At 27.3% G+C, this 13,399-nt stretch overlaps 2 protein-coding genes across 2 annotated transcripts; both read right to left on the reverse strand.

The window, feature by feature from the left end:
- Positions 1-1,925: 1,925 nt before the first annotated feature.
- Positions 1,926-4,226, reverse strand: LOC114129509 (zinc finger MYM-type protein 1-like). Its single transcript, XM_050209076.1, has 7 exons — positions 4,043-4,226; positions 3,786-3,981; positions 3,388-3,709; positions 3,060-3,312; positions 2,712-2,978; positions 2,369-2,634; positions 1,926-2,249 (listed from the first exon to the last, which is right to left on the reverse strand). Exons 1-7 carry the CDS (start codon positions 4,224-4,226, stop codon positions 1,926-1,928), a joined length of 1,812 nt encoding a protein of 603 aa, XP_050065033.1.
- A 462-nt stretch (positions 4,227-4,688) lies between these two features.
- Positions 4,689-5,127, reverse strand: LOC114129506 (uncharacterized). Its single transcript, XM_027994259.1, has 2 exons — positions 5,002-5,127; positions 4,689-4,922 (listed from the first exon to the last, which is right to left on the reverse strand). The coding sequence occupies exons 1-2, from the start codon at positions 5,125-5,127 to the stop codon at positions 4,689-4,691; spliced, it is 360 nt and encodes a 119-aa protein (XP_027850060.1).
- Between the last annotated feature and the right edge of the window lie 8,272 nt (positions 5,128-13,399).

Consider the following 13,399-nt stretch of genomic DNA (forward strand, 5'->3'; position numbering starts at 1 on the left):
AGGTTCCGAGATCGACGTTATGCGACTTTTGGTTCAGGAGTTATGATTTTTCATATGTTTATTGTACTTAGAAAATAACGGAGTAACGTGTTTTTTGGATTTTTAATTTTCGATTGATCACTATGAGACTCGAGATTATGGTATTTTGGCGTACGACAATTCAAAAAGAGTCTATGGTCGAAGTACCTACGACCATTATTTCACCCGTAATCTGAGAAGCAAAAAGTTGAATAACGCATTAAGTTATTTTTCGTATAAAGGTGCGATTCCTTAGAACGAGTCTCTAGACGCACGGCCAATGCGGCTGTCGCAGTGCGTCCGAGATTTTGGACGCGCGGCCGATCACGGATTTCTTCGGATTAAACGCAGCCGCAAGAGACGCACTGCTCATATTTTTCACACAAAATAAAATGTTATTTATTAGAGCCCTTCAGTAGTTTTTCCACGTTTCAACAGTCAACAGTGTATTGTTAATTATTAATTTTATAGTGTATAGTGAATATCTAAAATATTTTATACAGTGCAGTGTAGAATGTAGATATCATGTCAATTACTAATCTGCAGAAAAAGAAGACACTTATTAAACTTCTTCTTTTAGAAGAAATAGATGAAGAATTACTGAAATTTATGTTTAAAAAAAACCAAAATATCCATGATATGTTTCAAACTAGAAAATATGAAGGTTTTTTCAGTGTTTTAATTGAGAAACATTTTTTCCGTGACCAGAGAAAATTCAGAGAGTTTTTTAGACTCAGTTATGATCAATTCACATATGTTTTAAATCTAATAGAAGATGATATAAAATGTAATGCGTACAGCAGACAAAGAACCTATAACTCCGGCCGAAAAACCAGCATTAACATTATGGTAAATACCTAACACTTGTTTCAGGGATATGTGTTGATATTTGTAATGTTAATTATATTGTATTTACAATATGTAATTTAGTTAAACAGAATAATATAATTCATATTCACTTTTTTTTAATACTCTATCCTTGAAAAATTATAATTAAATTTCAATTGATTTTATAGATACTGCATTTATTTATTTACTTAAAAAACATAAGAACAAACATAAGAAACATTATATTATCAACTAGGTAATAGAATATACATTATAAATTTAAAAAAAAAAAAACATCTCACTTTGCACTTAACGAAAAACAAATAAAAAACTTCACCATTAAAAATATTTAAAAATAATTTACTTTTTATTTTAAATAGATAAAATATTATAATTAATTAATTGATAACTAAAATTATTTTAAATGTAATGATAAAAACTAATTTTAACATTTAAAAATCAAAATTGCTTAGTCTTGAGTTAACTGACTAATAAGCATTAGTTTGATTTTTAGTGTTATACTTTATAACCAAAAACATATTAAATATAAATCATACAAAATTAAAAAAACTGTTTAGATTTTATACATATATAATATTATGAGCTGATGACCTGACTTGTCACCCTTAATTATTAGTATCTTCATAATGTTATGTAAATGGTTGAGTCCAATTTACAGCTGAACTGTCTATATCAAATGAACTTGACGTAGAATTACTTTGCAATGAACTTGTGTATGAATGTAAAGACTGAATGTCTCGTGGACTTGAAATTACTGTTTGTGGAAATATGTAAGTAGAAGAAGAAGAAGAAGATTGACACTTTGGCTGAATATTTTGTACCTCTAATCATAGACGTAACTAGAAGCATTAAATTGAGTGGGCTAAAGCCCATAGCTTAAATTTTTAACATGGGGAATGGGTTATGGAACTACACCCTCACCCATAGGCCATAATAAACAAGAAAATATACTAAATTATGAATACCAAAATTTTCAATATAGAAGTAAAATTTAATATTCAATAGCAAAGTACATTTATTATAAAATAGTATTTTTATTATTATTATTATTATTATTATTATAACTGCATTTTTCTATCTTTTTGTGCAAATTGGTTAAGAATATCATCATTTTTAATTGTGTTTGATAATTCTCGCTCAATGTTAAGAATACTTAAATTTGTAAATCTGTTTTGTGCCATATTTGATCTTAAATAAGTATTAATTCTTCTCATTGAGGAGAACGATCGTTCACAAGAAGCAGAACCAATAGGAATAGACAATGCAACATGCAATAATTTGTAGATGTTTGGATATATGTCACATTTTACAACAGAATGAAGTATCTCTCCTTGAGTTAGAGCTTCACAATCCTTTTTTTTTGTTTTCCAAACAATTTTTGGCTACAGCAAGTTCACATTTTAGATCAGATTCTTCAATTTGTAACAGAGACTGAAACAAATATTTTTATGATAAAGAAACAAACACAAAGAAAACATTTAATTTTGCATGAATCACTTACTTTATAATGATTGACAAAACAGGAATCTTTTTCATAATGAAGATCTAAAAATGTGTCAACTGACTTAGCAAATTTTAGGCTTTCGGTAGAAAATCTTGTTTTTAATTTTATAATTATAGCATCAAGTACTGGGATATAAGCATTTAACATCCAATAATCTTTGACAGTTCTTACACCTTTAATTACATTTTGATCTTCTGCACCTGTTGTAGTTGTTACTACAAAATTACTTAAGGAGCTTGGTTCTCTTCTCTTTCTTTTTGAATCTAAAAGAAAATATTATTACATTTTTAATTTTAGTAAATAAAATAGTCAATAATAATTATTTTACAATACATATTACTTTCAATATCTTTATTGTTAGGTAAGATTAGATTGATAGTATGTTTTTTTGAAAATTCTTCAATAGATTCCCATAATTCTAAGAAGGATTCAGCATTTCGACTTTTTTCAAAAGTTTGAATAACTCCCTCAATAGTGTTAGCAGCTTGGCCTAAAGTTGCTGTTTTCATTTGCAGTTTATTACTCAAGATATTTATAATATTCAATACAAAATGCATTATATGTAAATGAACCACAAATTCTCCTTTTAAAAGAGTAGCTAAAATACCTAAAAAAAAAAAAAATTCCTTATAAATATATACTCTAAGTTAAACATTTTATCAGTACTAAAAATAATAAATTAGTTTACCCATAGCTGTAGTCACATTGCGGTCATTGTTTTCATTTATTTCTTGTCTTAAAATATTGACAATTGATGTGAAATTAACTATAACAGCTTTGCAATTTGTATGTCTACACACCCATCTGGTATCACTAATACTTGATAGTGTACTCTTGTTAATTTGTAAATTTTTTTGCATGTCTTGAAGTTTCTTATTCTTTGATGGTGTTGAAAAATGAACGTAAATAGCCTCCAACCCATTAAATACATGTTTAGCATACTGAAAATGTGTTTTATAAATTCATAAAATATAAATATAAATATAAATTTAATAATATAAAAAAAGTGTTAATACCTTCACATATTTACACATATCAACTACGACAAGGTTTAATCGATGTGCCATACAATGGATGTAAATAGCATTTGTATGGTGTTTTCTAAGTAAAGTTTGTACTCCCCCTTTACAACCAGACATGACATTTGCTCCGTCATAAGATTGAGCTATAATAGGAAGACTATCTAGTTTAAACATTTTTAAAAAGGATAAAATAGCATCTACAAGTGAAGTAGCATTCTGGTTTTCAGATACATTAATAAATCCCAAAAAACGTTCGTATACATTAAAATCAATAGCATATCTAATGCAAAGAGACATATGTTCTTGCTTGTGACACCTTAAAAATATAAATCAGCAAATACAATTAAAATGATAAATTATGGTTTAAGTAAGTTGATAATAAGTTTTATTACCTAGCTTCATCACACATAATTGAAAAATTACCAGCTTTCTTTACTTCTGCTCTAATCATGCTATGAACATTTTCAGCACAAATCTCAACTAGTTCATTTTGTACTAAGGGACTTGTATAGTTTATTTCTCTATTATATATTTGATGAAAGTCGGGAATGTATTTACTCATCATTTTACAAAGTTCAATATAATTTCCTAAAATACAATTCTATTCTAAACTATTTATACAAAAATATCAGTTCTAATAAAAATTTACCTTGGTTTAATGAATCTTTATCCTCAAAATTTCCACGGAATGCAATTCCTTGTTTTCCCAAATACAATACTATGTCAATGAGTGTTTTCAAATAACTTCTATTTTTTTCAACAAATTCTTTATGTTGATTTGATATTTGACACACAATACTACCAGTTTTTTTGCTAGCAATATATCCATTCATTTTGGAAATATTAATCAAATGTGATTTTGTGGCAGCATGTGACCTAAGCTTAGAGCATTTAGAATTTTTACCACCTAAGTGTCAATAAATAAAATAATAGGCATTAAGAACAATATTTATTTAATATTTTAATAATGTATAATTTATTACTCTTTTCCAATCAGTATATCCATTTTTAGTAAATACTTGATCTTTAGAATCACATCCAAATACTCTACAGCAATAACAAAAAACAGCATTTTTTTCAATACTATATTCAAGCCAGTTATACTCTTGGTAGTATTTTGAGTTAAATGATCTTTTTTGTTTACCAAACACTGACAAAGGATATGTCTGAAAAGTTATGAACATAATTCATAATTAACATTTATGTCAAGTAAATATTAGTTATTTTACATGTTGGTTATAAAGCTAATCAACAGTAAAAAAACTATAAATAAGAACATAAAATTAAAAAAAAAATTAAATAAGAAATATTACAAGAGTATTATTTAGACTTACTGACAAAATAGGTTGTGCAGGGCCTGTGTTCAAGTCACCTAAATCGGCTAAATCTTTTACTGAATTTGGTTCTATATATCCTGAGTCTTTAATTACGCTTTCATTTATTTCAACATGATTATTAGTATCATAAATATCAGGATCATCAGCTGAATCTGAATCATTTGTTTGAGGTAAAATTGACTTCAATTGTATCTAGTTAAGGATTTAATTGAGATGATTAAATAATATAGGTACCACTTAATATTTTTTCAATTGTAAATAAAAAAATTACCGTTTGCAAATTTGATTCCAAAAACTTTTTTTCTGGTTCTTGAGAGTGATTATCATTTATTTTACTAACAATACTATTGCTTTTATTTTTGGCATGTTGTTTATTATTATAAAATATACTAAACATGATGACCGTAAATTGATTTCGTAAATCAAACTAATTATAATGTAATTATAAAAACAATAAAATACACCAATTACACTTTTCAATCACTAAATGAATTATTAAATGAGATGGTAATACACTAATTATTATCACATATACACTTTAAATAGAGCATAGATGTAAAATGCAAATGAAAAAAGAAAAGAACACACTAACACGGTAATACAGACAGTACAGTACAAATAAGAAATATTGAAAAATCGTCTTAAATTGTTCAGAACAAGGAAAACCCGTCACATTTCTATTTATAAAATTATTTTACTTAAATCACTGGTAATAGTTGTAATAGTTGTATTACACCCGTCCTACTAGCTTTAACTGTTACACAACCTGCAGCCGTAACTTGTTCCACTCCATTATCACAATATTCGATATCTATTATCACTTTTTTCATATCACACATGATTGTATTCTATATTTCTATTCTTATTATTATTATGTTTATATTTTTTATGTAAACAAAAATGTATTATTTCAAGTATTTCAACAATTTTCTTGTTTTCAATTCATATTTCATATTAGGTGGGCTTGAGAGGCTAAAGGGTGGGCTAAGCCCACCCAAGCCCCCCCCCCCCTATTTACGTCTATGCCTCTAATTCACTGACAATACGAAAAACATCTGTTTTGGCTTTAATTTTCAATTCTGGAGTAAATTGTTTGACAGTTGCAGCTATGCTTTCAAAAAATATATCTATTGGATCTCTTTCATTTGTTTCATATAATTTCTCCAATAACCTATTACGCTCATCGCTTCTTTTATTTAAAGTATCTATAATAATTTCATTTTGTTTAAGTCGTTTCATTGTTAAGGATACTTTTGCTTTTTTAGCTATAACTTCAGTTAGCTCAGAAAAAGACGTGGATGGTAAATGTTCATAATCTGACTCGATCTGTGATGAAATAGAGTCATCTACTGGCGAATCATGTACTTGGCTACTTGTGTCATCATTTTGTGTTGCATTTTGATGTTCGTTTGATATCACATTTAATAATCCCCTAAACAAAAATAATACTAATAGTTGTTAAAGGTGTTTTATACTATTTATTATGAAACGTGATGTATGTAGGTATTAGATTTGAATTCAATGAAAACTTTTTGTATTAATTATATTATTATTATATTATGTGCTGTTAGTGTGTGTATATCTATTGTAACTATATTATAGTTATTGACAGTAATATGTTGGTAATGAATTTAACTATAATTATAACTAGAGAGCAGATAAAATAAAAATGTTGGACCCCCCATAAAAAATTCCTGGGTACGCCTCTGACCTAATCAATATGATTAAAAATTTTTTAATTTTATACTCTTTGTAATTTTCATATTACGATCTATATTAATTCTTGTACATATGTCTAGATTTTAATTTTTAAGTTATTTATAGATATTTGAAGTTTCCCGTTTTTTTAGTTTTTTATCATTTAAATGTCAATAAAATGTAATTATTGGGTCAAAAAACTTAAAAGTTTAATACAAGGTTCCCCATATTTTCATATAATAGCAGTTGGAAAATATTAAAAATACGAAGGCACGTTTTTTTTTATAAAAATTTAAAGTTGAAATTTTGACAAAATTTATTTAATTGAAAATTATTCTAATAATGAAATATTAATAGTTAATGTCAATAATGACTTATATTAATTCTTTATAATGTATATACCTACATAAACCTTCCATGAATGACCGAGTGTATCTGGTACATAATGAATCTGATTTAATTAATTTGGAATTTATTTTATAGTTGCTTTAATTTTTTTTTTTTAAATAATAACAATATAATTAATATAGTATAATCTATCCTAGACTGACAAACTGTCTCAGCTCAGAATCGTTTTTCGTATACAATGATATTATATCATTGAATTTAAAAATTATATAAATTAAATTTATTTATTAAATAAATACAAATAAACAATTATTACTGTCTTTCATAAGTCGTTGTATCCAAGAAAGATAAAACATCGGCAAGCATCCATTTCGATGGTTTATCTTTGGCTGCTGATCCAGTCCCCAATTTTCCGTTTCTTTTTTTTTTTATTATAAGTATCTTTTATACTTCTCCAACGTTTTTTACAGTCTTCGGCTATAATAATTTTTAAAGTAAAAACAAAATCATTGTTATAACCAGTTCGTACATGATATTACCACGAGTCACAATAATTACAAGCCAATAAAGATTATATTATCATATACCGTATTTTGAGGATACTTTGCACCAAATTTCTCGTTTTCTTAACTTAAAACATACACTGTCACTTTAATAATTATGATAACATTTTACTTGTTTCACGGTCCTCTAGTTACATATGCTAAGAATGATTATGTGTAAATAAAATTTGATCAAATTAAAAATGTATTTTTTATTTATTTATTTTTTATTTGGTGCAAAGTTAGGTATATGTGGTGTTGTGTAACTTTGCACCAATATCAAAAACTCCCCTAAACTCAGTTATAAACAAAACTGGTGCAATGTTAGATACACAGTTCCTAATCTATACTGTGTAAAAGACCAAAATGAACACAATTAAGAAAAAAAAGGCATTATTTAAATAACAAAACATTCATATTTTCATAATATGTTTTTTTTATTAATTGACATAAATGTATTTTTTCAACTTTATAAAATGTGAAAAATAAAAACTTAAAATATTAAACTTGTAATCTATAAAGGAACATACTCGTAAGTAGGTAGTTCATATCACTTTTTTTTATAAAACATAACAATAAAAATAAACTTAAACTTTTAATTAATTAGATACTTTCATGTTTCTATCACAGCTTGTATAGATTATTTTTAGATTCTGAACGAAGTGATGAATGTATTGATTTTACAATGATGTGTGTTTTTTTTTTGTTTTTTTTTTTTGTGTCTGTGTACAGCATAACTAGTCGAAATAATACTCCAATTTCAAACAATGGGGTGGTTTCAGATGTAAAAGTGAATATCCTTGGTGCATTATAGAGGTAAAAAGTTAACATTTTCCACAGTTTTCAAAAAAATCGAGAAAAACAAAAAAAAAATGACGGAAAAACGGCAATTTTTACGCAAAACCAGTTTTCGACCAAATCGATTTTTTTTTATGGTTGTAATTCAAAAACTAATCACTGAAAATACTTGAAATTTTCACCAAATGTTAATGTCAGTGGTATCCGTATATAGTTAAATTTTCAAAAAATTTTGACTTTTTTTGAGTTATTTATAGACCACTGAAATTTTCGATTTTTTTGAGAGTTTTTTTTTAAAGTGTCGATAAAAAATTTTTGGATGACCAAAAAGTTTTGAAAATTTAATACAAGGTTCCTTATGAGTTGTTTTTAATGTAGCTAAAAAAAATTAAAAATCGTTAGTCACAATTTTTTTTTATAAGCGTTTTTAGTTCAAATTTTTACGAAATCTGTCGAAAACGCGAAAATTTGCAAGTAATTTTGAAGTTGAAAAATCATAAAATTTTTTTCTTTTATAACTAAGTTTTGAAAATTTGGTACAAGGTTCTCCATACATTTTTCTTCAAATATCTGTAAAAAAAACTCTACCGGATTGAGACAACAAATTTTTATGAGTGTTTGAAATTTAAATTTTTACAAAACCGCGTTAAATAACAGTTTAACCTCAAACGATTTTTGATATTTGTTATTATTCAAAAAGTATAAGTCGTAGATACTTGAAAATTTTACCAGTTATTAAGATTCGCGTTTTCTTTACGTGATTTAAATTTCAAAATATTTTGACTTTTTTTGAGCTATTTATAGACAACTGAAATTTTCAATTTTTCTGAAAAAATATTTTTGAAGTGTCGATAAAATTTTTTTGGCCCTATCAAAATACTTGAAAATTTAATACAAAGTTCCTCATAAGTTATTATTATAGTGATTAAAAAATTAGAAGAATACATGGGCACAATTTTTTTTTATTAGCATTTGAAGTTCAAATATTGACAAAAATTCGTCAAAACCATGAATATTTGCAAATTATTTTGTAGGTATATTTCATAAAAATTTTTGTATAAGTAGCTAAGAGTTGAAAATTTAATACAAGGTTTTTCATAAGTTTAACTTACAATTATTATAAAAGAACTTAAATTTTGTTGTATTCAGGCCATTAAAACATAAACCACCTTTTTCACCAACCACTAGAAATTATATCCTAGGCTGACAAATCATCTTCGTTCAGAATCGTTTTTTGTATACAATGATAACTATCATTGGATTCAAATTTAACACTCCTATAATATATAATAATGATCCATACGGCACCTAATGTACAGCAGAGCGGTACTCACTTGCCCGCTTTTTTTTAATTTTACAGTTTTAAAATAAATGAAATAGGTTAACTTACATATCGTTTTTCAATATACCTATACATAATTTAAATAGTATTTTAAATAACAAAAGCAATAAAGGAATTAAAAAAAACAAACAATGAATTCATATCACTTTTTTTTTTTTTATAAAACTTAACAATAAAAATAAACTTAAACTTTTAATTAATTAGGTACTTTCATGTTTCTATCACAGCTTGTATAGATTATTTTTAATTCAACAGTCTTAAAATAAATGAAATAGGTTAACTTACCTATAATTTTTCAATATGTACATTAATTTAAATATTCTTTTAAATAACAAAAATAATTAAATAATTAAACAAAAAAAAAAACAACTGTCAACCATGGCATTTATTCAGAATAGGTTTCTAACTCTTTCACCTTAAAATAGCCCCTTCTAATTAATTTTGGAGTATTTATTTTCATAATAACATCTTGCCAGTCGTTTCACACGTTTTGGAGGGAATTCGACATACTGAAGTTAGAACCATTTCAAAAGACATTTAACAGTATCAGGAACAAAGTGATAACATTTATATTTTTCTATCATAAATTGTTAACGAGATATTTTGTTAAATTACTTTTTTTTTTTTTTTGGTGCAATGTTACCAGGTATGGTGCAAAGTATTCTCAAAATACGGTAACAGAAGTTTTCCCATAAACATTCGACATATTATTTTTCGTTATAATTTAGTTAAGTTATTTTTAATTCGCTTCTTTGGCCGGTTACTTCGTAAAATAATAATAATAAACACGTAAATACAACCTAAAAACATACATATTTAAAAGGATATTTACTAGTTTATCAACGTTTAAATTTAGAATCACAGTACTGAAATTGTATTATTAACATTTATAAATTATTTACTATACAAAATTGAAACAACATGGAAAATACAGGCTTGTCGAAAATACTAAATTCTATATTTAAAAAATATATATTTTAATAATAATGATAATAATTTCAATAATATTATTTTAGTTTTAATTTTAATAAATTTACTAAGCCAATTTAAATCATTAATATTTATTATTTTTTTAGGTTTATGGCAACTGAGGAGTCTTTGAGATCACTAGCGTTTTTATTTCGTATTTCACAAGGTTATATTTCTCGAATAATTCATCTTGTAGTAAAAAGTTTAAGTTTACGATTAACACCTCTACTAATTGCTACACCTACAAAACATAATTTAATTCATATTGGAGAAGAATTCTGGACAAAATGGAATTTCCCTAATTGCACCAGAGCAATCGATGGAAAACACATCAGAATATTTTGTCCAGGAAAATCAGGATCTTTATTTTTTAATTATAAAGATTTTTTCTCAGTTGTTCTATTGGCTATTGTTGATGCCAATTGTAAATTCATATTCGTTGACATCGGTGCATATGGTAAAGAAGGGGATAGTGGGATATTTACGAAATCTAGTTTATATAAGCAAATACAAACAGTAGAATATTTTCCTTGTGATGCTAAGCTCCCACTGCGAAAAATCATTACCATATGTTCATGTTGGCGATGAGGCTTTTCGCTTTGAAACTCATATGATGAGACCATATACTAGAGGTGAAGCCAAAAAATATTATAAGAAAACAATTTTTAATTATCGTTTATCGCGAGCACGAAGAACTTTGGTAAACGCTTTTGGGATTTAAAGTCAAGTATTTACACTCCTATAGCCTTAAAATGTGAAACAATTGATCACTTGGTATTATCAGCTTGTTGCCTACATAACCTTCTACGAAATAGATACATAGAATCTACAAATAATTATTACTATGAATTTGATAAAAACGAAGGTCCCTCTACAAAAAATATGATACCAATTGCTAGATCTGGAGGATTTGCTAACTATGAAGGATTTTTAGTCAGGGATGAATTCATAACATTTTTCTGCAGTACACAAGGGTCAGTTCCGTGGAAAGATCATGAAACTCAAAAAATAGATTAAAATTTATCATGTACCCTAAGTTTAGTATTTATTATATTATATTACTTGATATCATTAATTAATTATTTCTTTATGCTATAGACTATAGTGTAATTATATTATGAAAATGTATTTAAATAAACGTACTTACTACTTTTTTTTTTAAATTAATTGAAATTTCTTTCCATACTTTCTCTCTTATTTGAATATCTTTGTATGCTTGATGTTTTAAATCAAACAAGCAAGGGTGATTGCTGACCAACTCAACCAACATTACATCTTCTTCGTAAGAAAAAATTAATTTTGACGACATATTGTAGAAAAAAAAGCTATATTTAATTATAATTATTATTTAAATAATAATATATTTGCATATGCTGGCCGCGCGTCTCATGCGATCTGACTGCCTTCGAAGCGGTCATCGCAACGCGTCTATTGACGCATGCGTCTACGGCGGTCTAGGAAATCAGCTTATATTTAAAAATAAGTAAAGTAGTATCGGCGCGTCCAAAATTTCGGACGCACTGCGACAGCCGCATTGGCCGTGCATCTAGAGACGCGTCCTAAGGAATCGCACCTTAACCATACGTTTCCTTATGGTATACGTCTGTTTAATGTTTTAAGTAATAATTATTTTGAAATTTTTGTTTAAATGCTACTTAAACAACACGTTTTCGAAAAATCTAAATTATATAACTTACAAAGTACCCTACGGAAAACAATTTAATCTCTTATGATTTTCTTCCTATCTCTCACGGTTTTTTCGGGAAACAGCTGGAAAACGCAATTTTCCAAATTGCGAAATTATCAGTTTTCACGGTAAACTGATGGCCGAACGAACATTTTGCATAGAGGTCGATTTGTTCCCCGAGGGATTCTACACTAGGATCAGTTTTTCATTTTTCCAAAAAAACATTATTTAAAACTTTTATTTTTTAAAAGCCATTTGACGTATACGATGTTTTTAAAAAACCTAAATAACAAGTTTTCGAAAAATCTAAATTATAGAACTTACTAAGTATTCAATGGGGATCAATTTTATCCCTTATGATTAATATATATATTAAACAATTATTTTACAAATAATTAATTTGAATAATACAATATTTGTACAATAATTTTACAATAATTTTTTAAGTTGAAAATACATAAATTTGAGAAATGCATTAGGATATTTTGTATTTCAATGTTGGTACACCTGCTTTTGAGTTCGGCCCCGATGCATGCGTTTATTCCATGATAATTCCATGAAAATTATTCTGCCTGTTATCTCGGGGCCGAACTGTACTAGCCCCGCTCACTGCAATACAAAATACGGTGCGCCTAAAATATTTCCGATAGAGGACGATAAGGAATTTCATTTATAATAAATAATAATTAATAAGTGCAATAATATTATTTATAATTGTCGCCGACTGTCGTGTTCCGTCGCGAGCGGCTGCGTGTTGTTGTCCCGCGACCTGCAGCACAATACCTGTAACAATAAATGATGAACACCTTTTTTGAATTTTTGTTAATAAAATTGTAATTCGATTTATTATGTCGAAATTTATTAAATAGTACATTATTTTCTTTTATTGAATTATATCACTGAATGTTATTTGACATTTATAAAAAAACGTGTAACAAGGATAAAGTTTAATATTTGGTGTTTTACGATTTAACTCACAGTACAGCAGATAGCGTATTTGGCTGGTGAATTTTGCGGTGGCTAAGTAGATCTCGGAGGCGTATCGGCAGCACAATGGACGGCGGCTATGGCGGTCTCAGAGGCGTAATAACAGTATGGCACAATACTGAATACGGACGGCGGCAACGGCGGTCTCGACGGCGATTGGCAGCACAACGGACAGTTTTTGAAGGCGGCGCGATGTGGAATGTTACTCGTCTGTTTTAGTTTGAACCAAATGATTTGGTTCCTAAAACAGAGGAGTAAAATAAAATAAAAACAAAACGATGGTCGAACTGTTTCGGAC

The sequence above is a fragment of the Aphis gossypii genome, unplaced genomic scaffold, assembly GCF_020184175.1.
Source record: "Aphis gossypii isolate Hap1 unplaced genomic scaffold, ASM2018417v2 Contig00381, whole genome shotgun sequence".
Lineage (NCBI taxonomy): Eukaryota > Metazoa > Arthropoda > Insecta > Hemiptera > Aphididae > Aphis > Aphis gossypii.